The 22,286-nt window shown below is 40.2% G+C and overlaps 1 protein-coding gene across 1 annotated transcript; it reads left to right on the top strand.

The window, feature by feature from the left end:
• Positions 1-626: 626 nt before the first annotated feature.
• LOC143587724 (primary amine oxidase 1-like) lies at positions 627-15,771 on the top strand. The gene is made up of 4 exons (XM_077068929.1): positions 627-1,787; positions 14,342-14,455; positions 14,546-15,078; positions 15,527-15,771. The coding sequence occupies exons 1-4, from the start codon at positions 657-659 to the stop codon at positions 15,684-15,686; spliced, it is 1,938 nt and encodes a 645-aa protein (XP_076925044.1). The 5' UTR covers positions 627-656; the 3' UTR covers positions 15,687-15,771.
• Positions 15,772-22,286: the final 6,515 nt, after the last annotated feature.

The raw sequence follows: 22,286 nt of genomic DNA, 5'->3' as shown, positions 1-22,286 counted from the left end.
TATATTAGAAGTATAAAAGTAAAAGAAAAAAGAAATATGAGTATACTTAATTATAATAATATAATATTAAAAAACAAACAAGTGGATAAGCACGTCTTTGACTATGCGTTTAGAGGCCAAGCACGCTCTTGACTACGCGTTTGGAGGTCAAACACGCTGTTGATGACAACTTTTACAAACACGCCCTCAAAGACATGTTTGGCCTCAAAACGTATATTGAAAACGTGTTTTAAAGGGACATTTTTAAAATTTTAAATTGTAGGGGACAAAAATGAATCATCTGAACATCTTGGGAGTTTTTTCGTTTTTATATATGAGATACTCGTTTAATAAGTTACTTATATAATGAATTCGTTAAAGGTTTTACATTATTATAATTATTATTCTTATTATCTTTACAGTTGTTTTTCAATTAAAAATATTAGGAGTTCATCATTATCACTATAATTATATCCTTAGCTTCTTCTTCAAGTTTAAGCTATACTAAACTCAAAAGTATTCAAGCAAGCAAAATCATCATTATATCAACTCATCTCTTGCTTACAACGCAAGCTACACATACGATGCAATTACAGCATGTTGCCTGGTAACATGGCCAACAGTTGACTATTTTCCAAGCTCAACACTGCAAACATCTTATTCCCTTGGATCAATTCATGGATATTCTCATACTATTTCTGGTTATTACATCACAATTTTTGTTCATTAGTAGCCAACATCACCCTTTGGATCCTCTAACACCTAATGAAATCCTCAAGATTCAACAAATTATCACAACTTCTCACTTTTCTTCTCTACCAAATCTCAACTTCCACTTTGTAGACCTTGAAGAACCAGACAAAAATGATGTGCTCCAATGGCTGTCTTCCGACAAGCCGAATCAATCTTTCCCTCATCGTCAAGCGAAGGTGGTGATTCGCGGTGGCGGAGAAACACATGAAATCATTGTGAATTTGACAACTGGTTCAATCACATCAGAACATGTTTATAAAGGTGACGGTTACCCTCCATTTACTCTCACCGAGCTAGTGCAAGCAGCAAGATTACCCTTCAACAGTTCTCAGTTCAAGGATTTGGTTGTCAGAAGGGGCTTAAGCATATCTGGGATCACATGCTTTCCTTTCACTATTGGATGGTTTGGAGAATCTGTCACTCGAAGAGCAGTAAAACTATCATGCTTCTATCGCGAGCAAACCACTAATGTTTTCGCAATGCCCATTGAAGGTTTAACCATTCTAGTAGACATCGAATCGATGCGAATTACCAAAATTATGTTAGAGAGGGGAAGAACTACTTTACCTGAAGCTGAGGGTACTGATTTTCAGTTTTCTGGAAGACCAGAGCCAGTCCCTTGTAAGGGGAACAACAATAAATCATTTACCATCAATGGCCATAACATTAACTGGAAGAATTGGAGATTTCATGTGGGATTCAACGCTCGGGCGGGCATGATTATATCGACCGCATCAGTATTTGATTCTGGAAAACACGACTGGCGAAGGGTGCTGTACCGAGGGCATGTATCGGAAACATTTGTTCCTTATATGGACCCGAGTAGTGAATGGTACTATAGGACATTCTTTGATGTGGGTGAATTTGGGTTTGGAAGATCTGCTGCTCCACTTGTGCCTTTGACAGACTGTCCAAGCAATGCAGCTTATATGGATGGCTATATGGCTGGCGGAGATGGGCTGCCGCAAAAGCTACCGAGGGCGATCTGTATTTTCGAGCAGTACAGCGGGGATATAGCTTGGAGACATACTGAAGTTGGTATTCCAGGAAAAGTGGTAATCTTCAAACCTTTTTTCATATTTTAATTAGAGAAACTATATTATTAGGCATGTAAATGAATTAAACGTTAAGTGAACCATTCGTAAGTTGTTTGGCTGGATGTCCGTATATTTCACAAACAAACTTCTTGATAATTTCGTTAAAAGAACATAAAAATATGCATCATTCATTCATTTAAATTCGTTTGTGTTCGTTTGTTTATGTTCAGTTAAGTTTGGTAGTTCACGTCTATTGTTTGTTTATGTATTCATTTAAATATGACAGAATAGCAAAAGACGCCATTTGTGTTTAAACATTTTTCCAACAAACGTTCTTTAGCAAAAGAAATGGCAAAAAGCATATTGCATGTTTCAAATTCTTTTCACGTTAAGTTTTTTGGTTCTAACCTAGTTAAATGTTTCCGTTAAATATGATCATGTGCAAGGCACATGATGATATTTCGGTAATTTCATCATTTCATTTAAATAATATTTAAATGTATAGTATTATTTTATCTCTTTATTTAAAAGTAACATTTAATTAAAATTAACAACTATATATAAATTAAAAAAAAATACACAAATAATAATCAAACACGCTGTAAGGCCCCGAACCCCGGGAACCCCACAGTTGGTAATCATTCAAAACACTCGTAAAAATAATGAAACTTAAAAACGATTCTTTTCATTAAAATAAGCATCACAGAGTATAATTTGGCAGAAAACGTAAATAACAAAATAAGTTCCCAAAACCCGAGAATTATGCCCAAAACCAACATAATTATCTTTAATAAAAAATTTTAAAAATAACTGTTTAATAATAAAATCTTCAAATCCCGTATGCCCTTCACCGTCCAAGTAGCTTCGTGCACGTCCAAGCGATAAGGCATCCTCTTCATAACCTGAAACTCACACTAACATGCACACAAAGTCAGCTTAAGCTGAGTGAGTTCAAGTTTTAAATAAGTAACAAAATTCTTAATAATCATTCCAACGGTTTAAAAATTGTAAAGGGAAATACATCAGTTAGGTCATCACTTTTAATAAATAATCATCCTTACGCATAAACATCTCTATACGTACATTCCTATATATATATATATATATATATATATATATATAACATTCAATAATAACATTCAGGGTTGAGCAAACGTACAACCCAAACACGTAACATTCAGCGCATGCAAACACAAAGTAGGCATACGCAACATTCAGTAGTCGAGACAACTACAACATTCGCCAAATATTGGCCATTCTATAATTTATATATACATACACACATTCTTTAACATTCCAAGGCCTACCAATACTAGCAAGCCTATGTAAAATCGTTTAAAACATTTCATCAAGCAAAATCGCTTAGGTGTGCATGCTAACCCAAAACTTAAAAAGAGTTAAACGGGGCATCAAGAACTCACCTGAAATTAACCGAACACCTGCAACGGGCTAGGAAGTCCCTAAGTGCATACTCATAAGTAAGGGCCTGTAAATTGTACACAACGCGTCACTAAACTAGACCGTAAGAACACACTTGTCTAATGGGCCGTTCAAGCCCAACACTTTGGCCCGAGGCCCAAAAACTTGGCCAGAGGCCCAACCCATACCCAATTACTTTACCTCAGCCCCTAAAACCTTTCAATTAACCGAACCCACCCTACAATCATGATCGAGGTTAACCATGATGTACAATTTACCCGCTTGCAAGCCAATCGAGTCGAATACGCGCGAAATAAGTTCTTAAATCATTTGTAAAGAAAATCAGCCCCAAATGGACTGAATCCCCATCATAACCTGCTCATATATCATAAACATGCCACACGAGTCGATATGGGTGGCGGTTCCTTTTTACAACACTCACTTTAACGTTTAAACAACAATTTGCGCACAACCGACTCAATTAGCTAATCACCTACCTAAACAGCCCCGGGTTCCAAAATTTTAATTTTTCCACAGCCCTTAAACCCCCCTAGGGCTGTACAAACTGATTCAGTTGGTCATTCGATCGATTAACGCATCAAACTCAACAATTTCCAATTCTACACCCGATAAACCCTAGTTTTCGAACTAAAATCGATTGACCGACCTAAACACCTTTAATGAATACGGTTTTTAAGTATGATGTACCACACATACCTAGGAGGATTTTGGTGCAAAAACCTCACTCAAAACAGCCCCGGAAACGTTCAATTGGACAGCCACCCGGCTAGCCTACAACAAGCCATAAATCGATCAATACGCGCGTTATAACGATCAATTATGGTGTAAAAGACTTGGGGAATCGTAGTACATACCTTGACTTGAAGTTCTAAGGCTTAGACTTGGCTGCAAAGAAGAAAATACGTGGGTCTTGGGTCTTTGCTTCCTGCCGATCGCAACAAGGGGGGGGGGGGCTAGGGTTAGTTTATGTTATAACATAATATGTTACACTCTAGTCCCTCCAGATTGAAGTGTAAGGCAAAATGGAAGGAAAAGTTTGGTTCTTTAACGTACCGGGATGACGTAAAGGCTCCCGAGAAACGTCGGATAAATCCCGAGAATTATACATACTCTACAAGCTTTAATTCTTGAAACCGGAATTAACGGGCGTTACAAGTCCACCCCCTTTACAATGGGATTCGTCCCCGAATCCCGATGCGACTGGAACAACTGCGGATAGAGTTTCATCATCTCGTATTCGGACTCCCAAGTAGCCTCGGAACCCCTACGGTGCCTCCACTGCACCTTCACCTGTCTAACCACCTTATTCCTCAAACGCCTCTCCTGACGGTCAAGAATAGCAATCGGTTGTTCAACGTAGTTCAACTTACTATCGAGTTCAATATCATCGAGAGGCACATGGGCCTCTTCATCCTCTAAGCATTTCCTCAGATGGGACACGTGAAAAGTAGTATGAATCCCCATGAGCTCCTCGGGCAATTCCAGCCTATATGTTACCTCACCAACTCGGGCCAAAATACGGAACGGGCCAATATACCTCGGACTGAGCTTCCCCCTCTTACGAAAACGAATAATGCCCTTCCAGGGAGAAACTTTTAACATAACCCGATCCCCAGCCTCAAACACAATAGGCCTTCGCCTTTTATCTGCATAAGACTTCTGACGATCCTGCGCGGCCTTCATAAAAGCCTTAATCTTATCGAGCTTCTCAGTCGTAGCCTCAACCACCTCCAAACTACCCAACTGTTTCTGACCAATGGAACCCCAGCAGACTGGAGTCCTACACCTCCTACCATACAGCATCTCAAACGGTGGCATCCCAATCATGGCGTGATAACTGTTATTATACGAGAACTCTACCAACAGTAAGTGACGATCCCAACTGCTCCCAAAATCGATTACACAGGCCCGCAACATATCCTCAAGAGTCTGAATGGTCCTCTCGGATTGACCATCCGTCTGCGGGTGATAGGCAGTAATGATGAGGAGTTTGGTACCCATCTCCTCGTGAAACTTTTTCCAAAATTTGGAGGTAAAACGCGTATCCCTATCCGAAACAATAGATACCGGCACCCCGTGCCTAGAAACGATCTCACGAATAAACACATCGGCCAACTGCTCTGAATTAAAAGTCTCTCGGATCGGCAAGAAATGAGCGCTCTTGGTCAATCTGTCAACAATTACCCAAATGGTGTCATAACTACCCCTAGGAGTACGAGGCAATTTAGTCACAAAATCCATAGTAAGATGCTCCCACTTCCACTCAGGTATTTCTAAAGGTTGAAGCTTCCTGAACGGCTTTTGATGCTCGGCCTTAACTTGTAGACACGTCAAACACTTACTCACATACTGAGCCACCTCAAACTTCATCGCAGGCCACCAATAATTCTTCTTCAGGTCTTGGTACATCTTGGTCGCGCCCGAGTGAATAGAATAGCGCGACTTGTGTGCCTCATCCAAAATTTTATCTCTGAATCCCCCATACTTCGGTACCCATAAACGACCATCCTTATACTTCACCCCGTCACCGACGTCTTCCAACGATTTCTCCTGACCCCAAACACGCTCTGACATAATCCATTCCACCTGCAAAGCCTCATTCTGAACGCTAGCTATTTGCTTCAAAATATCGGGTTTAAGGATAAGCTGGTAAGATTTTACACGAATCGGCTTCGGTCTCTCCTTCCAGCTCAACGCGTCAGCCAGCACGTTAGCCTTACTTGGATGGTACATGATCTCCAAATCATAATCCTTAATCAACACCAACCATCGACTCTGGCGCATATTCAGTTCCTTTTGTTCGAAGAAATACTTTAAACTCTTATGATCGGTATAGATAACGCAGGGAACACCGTACAAATAATGCCGCCACAACTTAAGCGCAAACACCACGGCCGCAAGCTCCAAATCGTGGGTAGGATAATTCGCCTCATGACGCTTTAACTGCAGTGAAGGATAAGCGATGACTCGACCTCGCTGCATCAAAACACACCCAAGCCCCTGATAAGAGGCATCAGAATAAACCACCAGATCATCGGTGCCATCAGGTAGAGCTAAAATCAGGGCATGCGTCAACCGGTCCTTCAACTCGAGAAAAGCCTCCTCCTGCTCAGTACCCCAAACGAACTTAACACTCTTCTTAGTCAACCTGGTCAGCGAAGAAGCAATTTTTGAAAAATCGGGAATAAAGCAGCCGTAATACCCCGCCAAACCCAGAAAGCTATGGATTTCAGATGGAGACTTAGGAGGCTCCCATTTATTCACGGCTTCCACCTTTGCAGGGTCAACCAGAATACCACTCGGGTTAATAACATGACCCAAGAATTGAACCTCATGCAACCAGAAGGAACACTTAGAAAATTTTGCATACAGTTTGTTCTTCCACAGAGCCTCCAACACTTCCACGAGATGACCGGCGTGATCGGATTCACTTTTAGAGTACACAAGAATGTCTTCGATGAACACAATAGCCGAACGATCGAGCATCGGTCTACACACCCGGTTCATAAGATCTATGAACGCAACCGGTGCGTTGGTCAAATCGAAAGACATCACAAGAAATTCATAATGCCCATAACTAGTGCGGAAGATAGTCTTAGGAATATCTTCCTCCCGGATCTTCAACTGATAATACCTGGACCTAAGGTCGATCTTCGAGAACCAACTAGCTCCTTGGAGCTGATCAAATAAATCGTCGATCCTTGGAAGAGGGTACCGATTTTTAACCATGAGCTTGTTTAATTCACGATAGTCAATGCACATCCGCATGCTACCGTCCTTCTTTTTAACGAACAGGACCGGGGCACCCCAAGGTGAGATGCTTGGTCGAATAAAGCCCTTATCGAGCAAGTCTTCCAACTAAGCCATAAGTTCCTTCATTTCATTCGGCGCTAGGCGGTAGGGAGCTTGGGCAACGGGTTTGGCGCCCGGTACAAGGTCTATCTGGAACTTGACCTCGCGATCCGGTGGCACATCTGACAAATCATCAGGAAATACATCCGGGAAATCCCGAACAATAGGAACATCACCGACGGTAGCCACCTCGGTATTCACGTTTATAGCATACGCCATATACGCCCCGCACCCCCGCTGCATCAACTTTCCCGCCTTAAGCATGGATATAATATGTGGCGTCGCAACATTCCGATCACCGAAGACCGTAATTTAAGTCCCATCCGGGGCCCTTAGACGAACGAGTTTCTGACCACAAATGATCTGAGCATCAACATTCGCGAGCCAATCCATCCCGAGCACCACATCGAAACAACCAAGCGACATCAAATACAATCGCACCGGAAATTTATACCCAGACAAATCGATGGAACAACCCTGAATAGCCCTAGACACGGACACGGATTTTCTTACGGCGACCTCAACCTCAAACACATCGACTACGCGCTCGGGTGATTTATTCAACGAGGAACAGAAAGCGGTAGACACAAAATTTCTACTGGCGCCCGAATCAAATAAAACTAACGCATGTAACTCATCAAGCAGAAAAGTACCTGGGACGATATTATACTACTGCTTAGCTACACGGTCAACACATACAATTTCAAAGGAACAAGAAATTACATCGGTGGAATGAAAACTAAATAAGGAAAAGTACCTGAAACGACATCCGCATCCTCTTTTGCTTCCTTCTTGGAGATGTTGAAGGCCCTTGCCCTGGCCTTCGGCTTCTCTTCCATCTTCCCTCATGAGGAAGTCCCCTGACCGGACTCCCCCACCTTACTGGTAGGGCAGTTTGATGACAACTGACCGGAACCCCTACAGCGGAAACAAGTCAGAGTCGGACACTCGAAATGGGGGTGCCCAACCTTATCGCAACGAAAATAGGTGCCAGACCCACTCTTACACTCCCCCTTGTGTAGTTTTGCCGCACTTCTTGCAATTACTGTATGCCGCATCCCTCCTAAACTCAGAAGTTTCAGTCTTCACCCTTTTCTCAGACGAACTAAAACTGTTTCCCCCGGGCCGCTTACCATACGAATTAGTGTTCCAAGTGTTCCTAGCCTCGGTCGGAGGTAACTTCTCCCTCTGATCATACAATGTACCTACCAAGGTAACCACCGAGTGAAAGGAGTTCATGTTGGTGGTCACCACACCCCTACGAATATCCACTGGAAGGCCCTTCGCATACTTCTTAATCCTTTTTGCCTCAGGGGTAACCAGATCGAGACATAAGCGAGCCATTTTGTTGAACTTGGTGGTGTATTCCCGATGTGTCATACTGCCCGCCTCCAAGGTCAAGAATTCCTGTTCAATTTTATCCAATTCGTGCAGAGGACAGAACTGATCGAGAACCAACTTCTTCAATCCATCCCATGTCATCCTCCTAATCGATCGATCACCCATAGCCTGCACCAGATTATCCCACCAATATAATGCCTCGAAACGAAACGAGGTGGTAGCATAAGTGACCATGTCGTCTCCCTTGCACTTACTATAAGAAGGGCCTCCATCTCTCTCACCCACTGATGAGTTGCCACAGCATCCTTAGTACCATCGAAAGAAGGAGGGTCACACTTTTTGAAGTCCCCATACGAACAACCCCGAGTAGATACACTAATAGTCCGAACCTCTTCCTCATCCCCACTCGGTACATACACCTCTTCCTTTTCCTCGACCAGTGTCTCCTAACCCTTCTTCCCTTTATCCGAACCTTTACCAACCAATGACTCTTCCATGGCCCTAACGGCCTCAGCAATGATCTCGGGAATGGCTCTATGGAGCACCTGATAAACCTCGTCGGCGATAGCCGTGCGCATAGCAGGATCTAAGGCGGGGTTATCCCCCTCCTCAAGAATCGGGGTCTCCTCCCGCTGGGGAGTAGGAATCTCTCTTTCGGCTTCGGCACGTGGCTTACGACCACGGCCGTGAACACTAGGACCACCTATCTTAGCAGCTCGAGTATTAACCATGACTTATCCCCACAAAGACAAAATTTTAACACGGTCAAGTACAAGTGGTAATTAGAACATGTAAGGTAAGGGTAAACTGCTAATGACGTTGATCAAGTGTAATTAGCCGTTTACTTTACCCGCCCGTCCTAACCACCCCCTGCCTCTAACCACGTTAGCCTTCTATCTAACACTTAAACAGTTAATCACATACCTTTAACTTTTAAATTTAAAGGAATGACTAAAAATTAAAAGTTACCTCTTAGCGTGCAGCTACTCGCGGTGGGCATACTAGTCTCTTTTCTTATAGTTCGAGTCCAAGCATTCGGGGATGCTCGGATCCCTCGAACCATGGCTCTGATACCAACTTGTAAGGCCCCAAACCCCGGGAACCCCACAGTTGGTAATCATTCAAAACACTCGTAAAAATAATGAAACTTAAAAACGATTCTTTTCATTAAAATAAGCATCATAGAGTATAATTCGGCGGAAAACGTAAATAACAAAATAAGTTCCCAAAACCCGAGAATTATGCCCAAAACCAACATAATTATCTTTAACAAAAAATTTTAAAAATAACTGTTTAATAATAAAATCTTCAAATCCCGTATGCCCTTCACCGTCCAAGTAGCTTCGTGCACGTCCAAGCGATAAGGCATCCTCCTAACCTGAAACTCACACTAACATGCACACGAAGTCAGCTTAAACTGAGTGAGTTCAAGTTTTAAATAAGTAACAAAAGTCTTAATAATCATTCCAATGGTTTAAAAACTGTAAATGGAAATACATCAGTTAGGTCATCACTTTTAATAAATAATCATCCTTACGCATAAACATCTCTATACGTACATTCCTATATATATAAATATATATATAACATTTAATAATAACATTCAGGGTCGAGCAAACGTACAACCCAAACACGTAACATTCAGCGCATGCAAACACAAAGTAGGCATGCGCAACATTCAGTAGTCGAGACGACTACAACATTCCCCAAATATTGGCCAATCTATAATATATATATACATACACACATTCTTTAACATTCCAAGGCCTACCAATACTAGCAAGCCTATGTAAAATCGTTTAAAACATTTCATCAAGCAAAATCGCTTAGGTGAGCATGCTAGCCCAAAACATAAAAAGAGTTAAACGGGGCATCAAGAACTCACCTGAAATTAACCGAACACCTGCAACGGGCTAGGAAGTCCCTAAGTGCATACTCACAAGTAAGGGCCTTTAAATTGTACACAACGCGTCACTAAACTAGACCGTAAGAACACACTTGCTTAATGGGCCGTTCAAGCCCAACACTTTGGCCCGAGGCCCAACCCATACCCAATTACTTTACCTCAGCCCCTAAAACCTTTCAATTAACCGAACCCACCCTACAATCATTATCGAGGATAACCATGATGTACAATTTACCAGCTTGCAAGCCAATCGAGTCGAATACGCGCGAAATAAGTTCTTAAATCATTTGTAAAGCAAATCAGCCCCAAATGGACCGAATCCCCATCATAACCTACTCATCTATCATAAACATGCCACACGAGTCGATATGGGTGGCGGTTCCTTTTTACAACACTCACTTTAACGTTTAAACGACAATTTGCACACAACGAACTCGATTAGTTAATCACCTACCTAAACAGCCCCGGGTTCCAAAATTTTAATTTTTCCACAGCCCTTAAACCCCCCTAGGGCTGTACAAACTGATTCGGTTGGTCATTCGATCGATTAACGCATCAAACCCAACAATTGCCAATTCTACACCCGATAAACCCTAGTTTTCGAACTAAAATTAACCGACCTAAACACCTTCAATGAATACGGTTTTTAAGTATGATGTACCACACATACCTAGGAGGATTTTGGTGCAAAAACCTCAATCAAAACAGCCCTGGAAACGCTCAATTGGACAGCCACCCGGCTAGCCTACAACAAGCCATAAATCGATCAATACGCGCGTTATAACGATCAATTATGGTGTAAAAGACTTGGGGAATCGTAGTACATACCTTGAATTGAAGTTCTAAGGCTTAGACTTGGCTGCAAAAAAGAAAAATCGTGGGTCTTGGGTCTTTACTTCCTGCCGATCGCAACAAGGGGGGGGCTAGGGTTAGTTTATGATATAACATAATATGTTACACTCTAGTCTCTCTAGATTGAAGTGTAAGGCAAAATGGAAGGAAAAGTTTGGTTCTTTAACGTACCGGGATGACGTAAAGGCTCCCGAGAAACGTCGGATAAATCCCGAGAATTATACATACTCTACAAGCTTTAATTCTTGAAACCGGAATTAACGGGCGTTACACACGCACACTATATCCCTCTCTTTTTCTTACCCCCCTCTCTCTCTCTCCTAGCCACCAACACCCGCTCATCATTACGTCAACCTGCCACCATTGCCTGCCACCGCACCACCACCACCATTAGGATAGCCACGAAACTCATATATAGTATTGGGGTTTGGGAATCACGAGGATGCTGGTTCACGAGTCACAACAACAGGGGAGGGTACAAAACCTCTCGTTTTCCAGTGACCAAGAGAAGCCGCTTTTGCCGGCGATTGTGGTGATTGTAAGGGGTGTTTGGGATTCCTTATTTTCATCAACTTATAACTTATAAACTTTTTGAAAAGTTAACAAGGTTTATAAGATGTTTGGCAAACCAAAAGGTCTTATGAATTTCAACTTATCGAGAAGGCAAAATATAGGGGTTTTGAAAAGTTAGGAATATGTAACTTATTAACTTAATAGGTTTGATTTACCTATTACACCCTTATAACCCTTAAACCCCAATACACTCTTTTTAAAAAAAGAACGTCCTTTTTAGTCATTTTGGTTTTCCTCAACACATATGCTAATCCAAACATTTTTTTAACAACTGCTTTTAAAAAAATCGTAAGTTAATAAGTACTTTTAACAAAAAATCCTTTTTCACTGAAATAAGCAATCCTAAACACACCCGTAGTGTCAGACGATGGTTCAAAGTCCAATCGGACCAGCGGCAGAATGAATGAACTGCCGCCATGGCTTAGGCTTTAGCAAATGGCAAGGTTCAGGTGCAGCCATGGCTCACAACAAAGGTTAGGGTTCAGGCGCCGCCATGGATTTGACAATGAACCTTCATATGGAAAATCTAGAGCTGTTTAAGCATGATTCACACGGAGTTCCTTTCTGTCTTCGAGATCGACACGGTAAGTATAGCAAAACCTCGATTAGGGTTCTGTGTTTTTCAGATCTTAATGGCGTGGTGGTTGTGGTCCACCGGAAACCCTAAGTTCATACTAATAAGCTACCCGGGAAACCTAATTTCATATCTTAAGTGTGATGATGTGATTGTGGTTGTTTGGTGGTGTGGTGTGGAGGTGGTTGTTCGGTTGTGCGACGGTGGTAGTTCGGTGGCGTGTGGTTGTGTAGAGAGATAGGAGTTTACTATACAGATGATTTTAGGTGTTAGGTAGATGGTGGAGATACCATGGATGATCTAGTGTGGTGTTGGAGATGGGTAGCACTATGGCAAAAGGGGGTGTTGGTGGGTGAGAGAGATTAGTTGTAAAGATAATATTTCTTTTAGTTTTAGTTATTAAACAAATATGTGAAATAACAAAACTACCCTCGTATGTTTTCACATGACTAGATTTAGTGAGAAAAGTTAACTGGGTTAGTATCAAAGGACATAACATGAAAGAACTTTTAAGCTAAAGGATGTTTTCTGCTATTTCTTTTATTAAAGGATTCCTACTGGAAAAAACATTCAAACATAAAATGATTGGTGTTGCTATTTTGTGTTTAAATATTCTAATCCTATTACAATTATGTCTAGTTTTATGAAATTAAAATGTCATTCATTAATATTTATTCTATATTTATTATTATTCTTGGCACACTAGGTTTCGTTTTTACTATTAATTAATTGGTGTTTGCTCAGTTATTCATTTGGTGTCCCTTCGTTTGTATTCGTTTAGATTTGTGAACCAGATAGTATTAGCAAACGAATATAAATAGAGAATGAAAACATTTCTTTTCTTAGCAAACGAGCATAAACAAGTAAACCATGTTCATATTTGATTGTTCATATTCAATCATTCATTTGCTTAAATTTAAACGAGCCAACACAAACATGCCCCGTTTGTATTCGTTTGTTTCGTTACACCCGTATATACTATTTCAAATGAGTGGATCTTCCTGATTAATGGGTCAAAATGGGTATTGCAACTAATCAGTAGTGATACTTAGTTAACAATGATCGTTAGCTAACATGAATAATCAATATCTAGTGATGACCATTTACCACCGACGGGAAGAATTGCCATCGATTATTGGTGACTTAATAATTATGATTACAATGGCATTGATAATCAATTTACAAGCAGTTTTCCATCAATCACGAATGAGCTTCTCACAACAAACCGTATTGCAAAAATCAAAAGGCAAATAAAAGCTTTTAAGATTGATTTATTTTTCTAAATAGCTAAGAAAAGAACAGACATAAATTCTGAATATGAGAGGGCCATTAATTTTAAAAAGAAGAGAATATAGAAAGAGGTATCTGGATCGACCCGGCGGGGTTGCTAGTCAGGCGGCCTTGAGAATCGCATCACTCCGGTAAAGGATCCTTTTCCTGGTGAAGGGGCAGGGGTTCCCAGGTCTCTCTTGGCAGTAGTTTACCTTTCTAATGTTCTGCCTCTGGGTATGTTTGGCAAGGAGTTTTTAGGAGCTTTTAGGGGCTTTAAGCTTCAAGTTTTTAAGAAAAAGCTCATACTCAATTAAAAGCCTTGTTTGGTTGAAGGAGCTTGAAGCTTTTAGGTCATGAGAAAAAGCTTAAAGCTCCAACTAGTAGCGTTTAGAAAGAGCTACAAGCTTTTATTATTTTAATTACTTAAATAACCTTCCAAAATAATTAAATTTAATATTATTGTTTTTTAGTTATGCCTATTTTGGTCATTTATACATTTTATTAAAAGCTCCAGCTACTCTGCCAAATACTTAAATATATTTAAAAGCTACAGCTTCCAGCGACAGTTACCAGCCACCAGCTACAGTAACCAGCCACCAGCTTACAACTACCAGCCACCAGCTAGTTTTGCCAAACATACATGTGTACTTCACATGCACCTCCTAACTTGTATCAATATTTATTGCTTATTAATATTTCCTTTTGTTCTTAAACAAATCCAATTAGTCTAAACTGATATTAACATGTGACTCATATGTGCAGATAACAAGTGGAGAACCAGAAGTTAATCTTGTAGTTAAAATGGTAGCTACAGTCGGAAATTATGACTATATACTAGATTGGGAATTCAAACAAAGTGGCTCTATAAAAGTTGGGGTATGAAGTTCACCTCTAAATTCAAATGACATGGATTCTCTTACATAGTTAGAAAAAAATTAATTTAGTTAAACCACAATTTTCTTGCAGGTAGGACTTAGTGGGGTTCTGGAAATGAAGCCTACAACACAAACAAAAGCTGGCCATATCAAAGAACAAACCTATGGACCACTAATAGCAAAGAATAGAATAGGGAACAACCATGATCATTTCATCACATATTACCTTGACCTTGATATTGATGGTGAAGACAATTCTTTTGTCAAAGCAAACTTAAAAGTCAAAAACGCCAAAGCATCTCCAAGGAAGAGTTACTGGACGGTTGTTAAAGAAACTGCGCAAACTGAAGATGATGCGCGCCTGAGGCTTGGGATGAAGGCCTCAGAGTTGTTACTAGTGAACCCAAATAAGAAGACAAAGTTGGGAAATGATGTTGGTTATCAGTTGATCACAGGGCAACCCGCTGTTTCTCTGCTGGTGGACGATGATTACCCGCAGATACGGGGTTCCTACACCAAGTATCAAGTGTGGGTGACCGCCTATAACAAGTCTGAGAGATGGGCTGCAGGGTTCTACGCTGACAGGAGTACCGGAAAAGATGGCCTGGCAATTTGGAGTCACAGGTTTTCTTTCATAACAAATTTTTACAAGTGTAGGTTAAATTCATTTAAAGATTTGTGTTCACTAATGTTAATTCAGTTTTCATTAATTTTTTTGATTTTGTGAACATTTTATAAATGCTTAAAAAGATTAACATAAGTTGTCTTAATGAAACATGCAAATCACAGTTACAATCTCGGGATTTTTCTAAATCAATTTAACTTACATTTATGAATTATGAAACTTGATTATTATTTAGTGAATAACTGAATATTTCCCTACTTGGAAAAATAATAGTTCAAAAAAACATTTGTAAAATAGTTTCACAACATTATAACACCTACGGAAAATTAAGTGACTTTAAACGAAGAAAAAAGTTATGACTCTAGTTGAAAACTTGGTGACTATTGTTATCTAATTTAATTAAAATTTCTGTAGCTGATCATTTTATTTTATTTTGGGTGATTGCAGGAACAGATCTATTATGAACAAAGATATAGTTTTATGGTACACTATAGGCCTTCATCACATACCTTGCCAAGAAGATTTTCCGGTGATGGCAACACGTGCCGACGGATTCGAGCTACGACCTGTAAACTTTTTCGAAAGAAACCCATTGCTGAAAAGTTAAGAAGCCAAGAAAAAATTCTTCTATAGTTGGTTTTCCAACATATAGGATGCATACATTTTTAACTATAGCAGTTAATTATTTTGACAAATAACTTGCAAGACCTAATCATCTTCTGGTTGTAAGCAATAGGATAATATATTTTATATATAAAGTTTGTTGTATACATACGCTAATGGAATTGGTACCAGGTTTTGAACACGAACACACAAACACGTTTGTTATTGAGAAACTTCACAAAACTCAATTACTCAGATTACAATCTCTAAACCCCAAAGCACGGGTATTTATAATCTAACCTACCACGTTTAGACTACAACTAGGACTGCTAAATAATAGGACATGATAATTATACTAACAATTAAATCTGAGCACATTTAATTGTTTATAATTATCCACTCCTTAAGTCATGTTACTTTACCTTGCACGCCAAGTAACACACATGAACCGAAATTCCCAACAATCACCCCCGGAATTTCGAACTCGAAACCGACAAGTCTTCAACTCCAAGTAGTTCCCGCATCTCCTTGAATTTGATTCTCCCAAGAGCCTTCGTCAAGATATCGACACATTGCTTAACACCACTAACATGCTCGACACTTACTTCTTCATGATCAACACATTCCCGAATATAGTGAAACCGAGATTTAATGTGTTTGGTCCTTCCATGGAAAACCGGATTCTTCACGAGAGCTATCGCTGATGTATTATCGATACGCAACACCACTACTGGAATTTCCTTGTCGAATATTTCACTTATCAATTCCCTTAGCCAAACCGCCTGACATGTAGCTGCGCTTGCCGCCATGTACTCTGCTTCACACGATGAAAGTGCAACTGTACTGTGTTTCTGAGAACACCAAGTAATTGGTGAAGACCCAAGATAAAATACGTGCCCCGTAGTGCTTCTACCATCGTCTTGGTCAATGTTATGGCTACTATCACTATAACCAACTAACACGTTTTTCTCACAAGTGTAAGAAATACCAAAACTGAGAGTACCTTGAATATACCGAAGAATTTGCTTTATAAGAGTTGCATGAGATTGCTTCGGGCTTTGCATGTACCGGCTTAGGACTCCGACCGAATACGCCAAGTCGGGACGAGTTTGTAAAAGGTATCGGAGACACCCGACAATCTTTCGATGTCTCGTAGCATCAAAATCTTCTTCATCTTCAAATTTAGTAACTTTTATACTAGGATCCAAATTTGAGCAGAATTGCAAACTTTAGCTAAAATTTTCTTCGAATACGCTTCTTGCTTGATTTTTATCCCATCCTTACTTTGTGAAACTTCAATTCCGAGATAATAAGTTAGCTTTCCCAAATCCGACATCTCAAAGTTTAAAGCCATCTCGCGCTTAACTCCATTATTAAGTTTAAATTGGAACTCGTCACGATTAAGTCGTCAACGTACACACCGACTATTAAGAGATCAGCTTCAATTTTCTTTCGGTATACCGCTTGTTCTTGCGTGCACCAGTGAAACTTCATATTTAACAAAATACCGTTCAGCTTTGTATTCCACGCCCTTGGAGCTTGCCTTAAGTCGTACAACGCTTTGGATAGTTTGTAAATTTATACTCTTCACCCTTTTTAACAAAACCATGCGGTTGAGTAACAAATACTTCTTTCAACTCGCCATGTAGGAATGCGGATTTGACATCAAGGTGATGCAATTCCCAACCTTCACTCGCTGCGGGAGATAATAATAAACGAACCGTTTCGAGTCTAGCCACTGGTGCGAAAACCTCATCAAAATCGACTCTGGGTTGCTGAACATAACCTTTTGCCATGAGTCTCGCCTTGTGTTTATTAAGCGAGCCATCCGCGTTTCTTTTAACCTTGAAAACCCACTTTAAACCAATCGCCTCTGCACCACGTGGTAACTCGGTCGACATCCAAGTATTATTTTTATTAATCGAGTCAATTTCGATACGCATTGCTTTCACCCACTCCGGTTTCGATTTTGCATCATCAAAACAAACCGGTTCCCCATTAGCAAGCAATAAAATATCTTTATCAATCATACTCGAATTCAAGACATAATCACTAAAACGTACCGGGGTAACCGTGGCTCGAGAAAATCTCCGAACAGACGGCTCAGGTGTAACCGTGTTGCTTGTACCAGCCGGGCTTGTTGGAGCATTTTCGACTATCGGTTCTTCATCATCTTCTTCACCCCCGTCACTACTTGAACTCGTAGAGTTTGACACAAGGCTCGACCTGATGTTTTCAGTATTCACGATTCCTTCTCCGGTGTCAATTTCAACACCAAAGTTAATCCAAAACATACCAGGTGATCGATCCTGCTCATCGATTATTTCGGTACTTTTACCCCAATTCCAACCTTGTTTTTCATCAAACTCTGTGTCACCCGCTCGACTCACAACAATTTTTCTAGTCAATGGATTGTATAAACGATACGCCGCCGAACCTTTCTCACTTCCGAGATAAACTAAACGAGTCGAACGATCGTCTAATTTCTTAATATTTCCACCCAGTATTTTTGAATACGCAACACATCCAAAAACTTTAAGAAATCTTAGATTCGATTTCTTTCGTTTTAACATCTCATACGGTGTCTTGTCTTTTAACGCGCGTGTTGTAATTTTATTAATCACGTCGGTCAAATGCCTCACCGCTTCTCCCCACATATAATTCGGAACTTGTCTCGCTTTTAATATACTCCGAGTCATATCCAATATCGTGCGGTTCCGCCTCTCCACAACACCGTTTTGTTGAGTTGTATATGGAGCATTTAAATGCCGAAAAAAACCTTCGTTTTCAGAGAACCGATTGAAATCACGAGAAGTAAATTTTCCCCCTCGATGGGTTTGAAACGTCCTGATTTTCTCACTATTTTCCGCTTCCACCATGACTTTAAATCGCTTGAAGGTATCAAACGCTTCACTTTTTTCCGTCAATAAAAAAGTCTACATGAAACGAGAAAAATCATCAATCAAGACAAGCACGTACCTATTTCCGGCTATGGTACTAGGAGTAATGGGCCCGCATAAATCTTCATGGATTAGTTCCAAGGCTCGGGTTGCTCTGAAAGTCGCTGACTTCGGAATCGGTTTCCTCGTTTGCTTCCCAACTAAGCACTAGTCACAAATTTGATTTTCTTGATCAACTTTTGGCATTCCAACGACCATATTCTTTCTCACCATTTGCTTCATAGACTCGAAATTTAGGTGTCCTAGTCTCGCATGCCAAAGCCAATTCTCATTATCAATCTTGGCTTGTAAACACACGGGTTTCCCCGTCTTTAATTTAATCGTATAAAGACGATTCTTGGATTGAGTAACCCGCATCAACAATTTTCCTTGATCATAATACATCAAGAAGTAATTGTCTTTCATACGAATATCACAACCACTTTCCGTTGCTCGCCCAACACTAATAATAATACTTTGTAAACTAGGAATATAATACATGTCGGTCAATAATTGTTGCTCCCCCATTTTACCGACAAGCAACATTGACCCTTTCCCGCAAATATTGATGTGTGGATGAAATAATGTGTGTTAAGTAAGTTATATCGTGGGTTTTATGTGTTTATATGCCTTGGACACGATTACTTTGAGTGGTTTTACGTTTACAGGTGAGCAGAGCTTAAAGGAGATAAATTGGAGCATATGAGATGGAGTGTAAATGAAGATTTTATTGAATTTAATGATATAGAATTTAAATACGAAGACGTGGCCGAAAACAGTGCGTAAAACGGAGCTATAACGAAGAAGTTATGGGCAAAACAGTGTGAGGGGGCAGTCACCGTAAGGCAGTGTGTGATGACCGTACGCTACGGTCCCAACGTAGCTTACGGTGGCGAGACCGTAGGCTACAGGCTTCTGGGCGGAAAAACGCGATTTTAAGGTTTTATCTTCCATATTTAAGCCTGGTTCAACCCTAGGCCGCCTATGCTTCATACCCTAACCTATTTGGACGATTTTGGAGCTTCTTTCAACCATCTTAACACCTCTCAATCACAAAATCATCCATGGTTTCATCCTTCCAATCCATAATCGAGCTAATCATGATGAAGACGCAAGGCTAAACCACTCGTGACCACTTCAGGTGTAGGGTTTGCATATGAACTGATTATTTTTATGAACATTACATGCATTAGGATTTAGTTTTGATTAATATTTTGGTTGATTGAATCTATATGTTTATTGGAACTGATTAAACAGTTGTGTTTTTAGGACTTTCGTTTATCATCATTTATCTGGTTTGTATTCATCAACATTTAGGATTAAGTTCTTATCGTCATTGAGCCGTTTGCAATTAATCATTGATAGATGCTAAGTTTTATATTAATGAACTGGTAATTAGATAGACCGTGTTCAGTTGTGTCAATTCTTTGGATTAAGTTCTGTGAATCATCATAACCAAACTATTGTGTCTAGTAATCATTTATCTATTCTAATAAACGAATCATGTTTATGTGATTTCCCAATTGGTATAAATTATTGTCTGTCAGTTTATTGCATATCCCGAACCTGAAGTGTAGTCATAGTTTTCTTAAATGGTTTTACAACCAAATTACTTTCCAAACCGCTTGACATCGTTTGTCTGTCTAGTTTAATTAATGAGTGAACAATGAACTATAGTATCATTTTCCACTGATTCCCTGTGGATTCGACACCTTACTTGCCCTAGCTAGTAAAGGTAATTTGATAAATGTTTTTGATTGACCTATCGACATCGATCAAATATCAACATAAGACCGATCTCTAAATTTAACTTTGCCACCAACACGCTTATTTAATTCAGAGAAAAAAGATACATTACCCGTCATATGGTTGCTCGCACCGTTATCCAAATACCACAAATCTTGTTCGTCTAAACCAACCTTGTAATCATTTGGTATAACCTTTGTTCATTCAAGTACACTTTTTCTTGAACACACTGCACCATATAGAGGGACGGGTCTTTTTCTTTTGCATCGGCCAAATTTGCTTGTTTATCTTTCCTTCGTTCCGGACACCTCGAGACGAAGTGACCAAATTTATCACAAAGAAAGCATTGAACTTCTGAGTAATCCTTTTTAACCTTCTGTTTATCCCCTTCATTGGACCCTCCTTGTGAACCATGGTTCTGATTGCCACGTCCACCACCACGTCCATTACCACGTCCTCAGTTCGAACCTTTCCCCCGACCCCTGCTCGATTCGCGTGAAACCTGCCTCAAACTCGAAGAGGATTCAGAATTATTAAACAAAAGTTTACCTTGTTCAGAATGCAACACGTGTCCTTTGATACTCACGTATTAATGGATGAATGCAACACGTGTCCTTTCATCATGAAACCGTCAAACTCACGTATTAATGTATGAAGTCTAGCATCCTTCACACGTTCCGCGCCCATATTTCTTGACTTTATGGCATCCCACATCTCTTTTGCCAATTTAAAATTACCGATTTGAAGTATCTGCTCCTCGGGAATCGACTGAAACAGAAGCACCTTCGCGATGCTATTTTTCTTTGCGTCATTAGAGCCCGGGTCAATTACATCCCAAACTCCATGAATCCCAAAAATAACCTCCATATGCATACTCCAACTTGTGTAGTTCGTTTTTGTCAAACGCGGACACTGAAACGATCCAGAGGTCGTCTCTTTTCCTGTTTGGTTCCCGTCACTCATCTTGTTTCTACGGCTATAAGATTTTGAAAAACCCCTTGGTGTAACTGGTTCAATTTTTCCAGCCTACACGATTAAACCCGGTTCCGAATTTAATCCGAACACGCCTTTCGGTTTGAAATTTTCCTTTTACTCGTTGAACACAAAAAACAAACAAATTTGTGACCAAATTAAAAAGAACCTTAAAAACCAACAGGTTGTAGGTGGTGAGAGAAGATCCAAAAGTCCACCACCACTTCGAGACTCTACCACCTGATTGAAATCACCGACCGTCCACCGATCCAAAAACAACTCGATCAACTCAAGCGTCCACCGATCCAATAACAACTCAATCCAGTGACCTCAACTCAAGCCACCGTTCTTCGCCGTTTCCGGTACCGTTGCAGATTGCCGACAAAATCAGAAGCGCCTCAACGGAACCATGGTGTTTGCTACTGCTCGCCGATTGGAGTTCCCTCACGCACAAGTTACTCCGACCTTCAAGTGCACAAGTCCGACCTTCACGCCGGTTCCAGATATGTCGAAAGCTCTGATACCAATTAATGGAATTGGTACCGGGTATCGAACACAAACACGTTTGTTATTGAGAAACTTCACAAAACTCAATTGTTCTGATTACAATCTCTAAACCCCAAAGCACGGGTATTTATAATCTAACCTATCACGTTTAGACTAACTAGGATTGCTGAATCATAGGACATGATAATTATACTAACAATTAAATTTGAGCACATTTTATTGTTTATAATTATCCACTGTTTAAATCATGTTACTTTGCCTTGCACGCCAAGTAACGCACATGAACCGAAATTCCCAGCATACGCGTCTATGCTCACATGGTTTTAAATATGGGTTGAAAGTCAACGATAATCTTTTAAAATTCATATTGCACTGTATAAAACTATTATTGCAATAACTAAACTTTTTTAAATCCAAATTAACACGGTGACTATTCACAT

The sequence above is a fragment of the Bidens hawaiensis genome, unplaced genomic scaffold (genome assembly GCF_021521415.1).
Source record: "Bidens hawaiensis isolate Kalapana, Puna unplaced genomic scaffold, B.hawaiensis_p1.1 tig00035851_1, whole genome shotgun sequence".
In the NCBI taxonomy this organism is placed as follows: domain Eukaryota; kingdom Viridiplantae; phylum Streptophyta; class Magnoliopsida; order Asterales; family Asteraceae; genus Bidens; species Bidens hawaiensis.
Note: the sequence above shows the minus strand (reverse complement) of the source record. Positions and strands in the feature narration are given on the sequence as shown.

Excerpts from the sequence above, each read along its gene's own strand:
- LOC143587724 (XM_077068929.1), top strand. The coding sequence starts at position 657 with ATGGATATTCTCATACTATTTCTGGTTATTACATCACAATTTTTGTTC. Across the intron at positions 1,788-14,341 it reads TTGGTATTCCAGGAAAAGTG|ATAACAAGTGGAGAACCAGA; the intron begins GTAATCTTCAAA and ends TCATATGTGCAG. Across the intron at positions 15,079-15,526 it reads CTGGCAATTTGGAGTCACAG|GAACAGATCTATTATGAACA; the intron begins GTTTTCTTTCAT and ends GGGTGATTGCAG.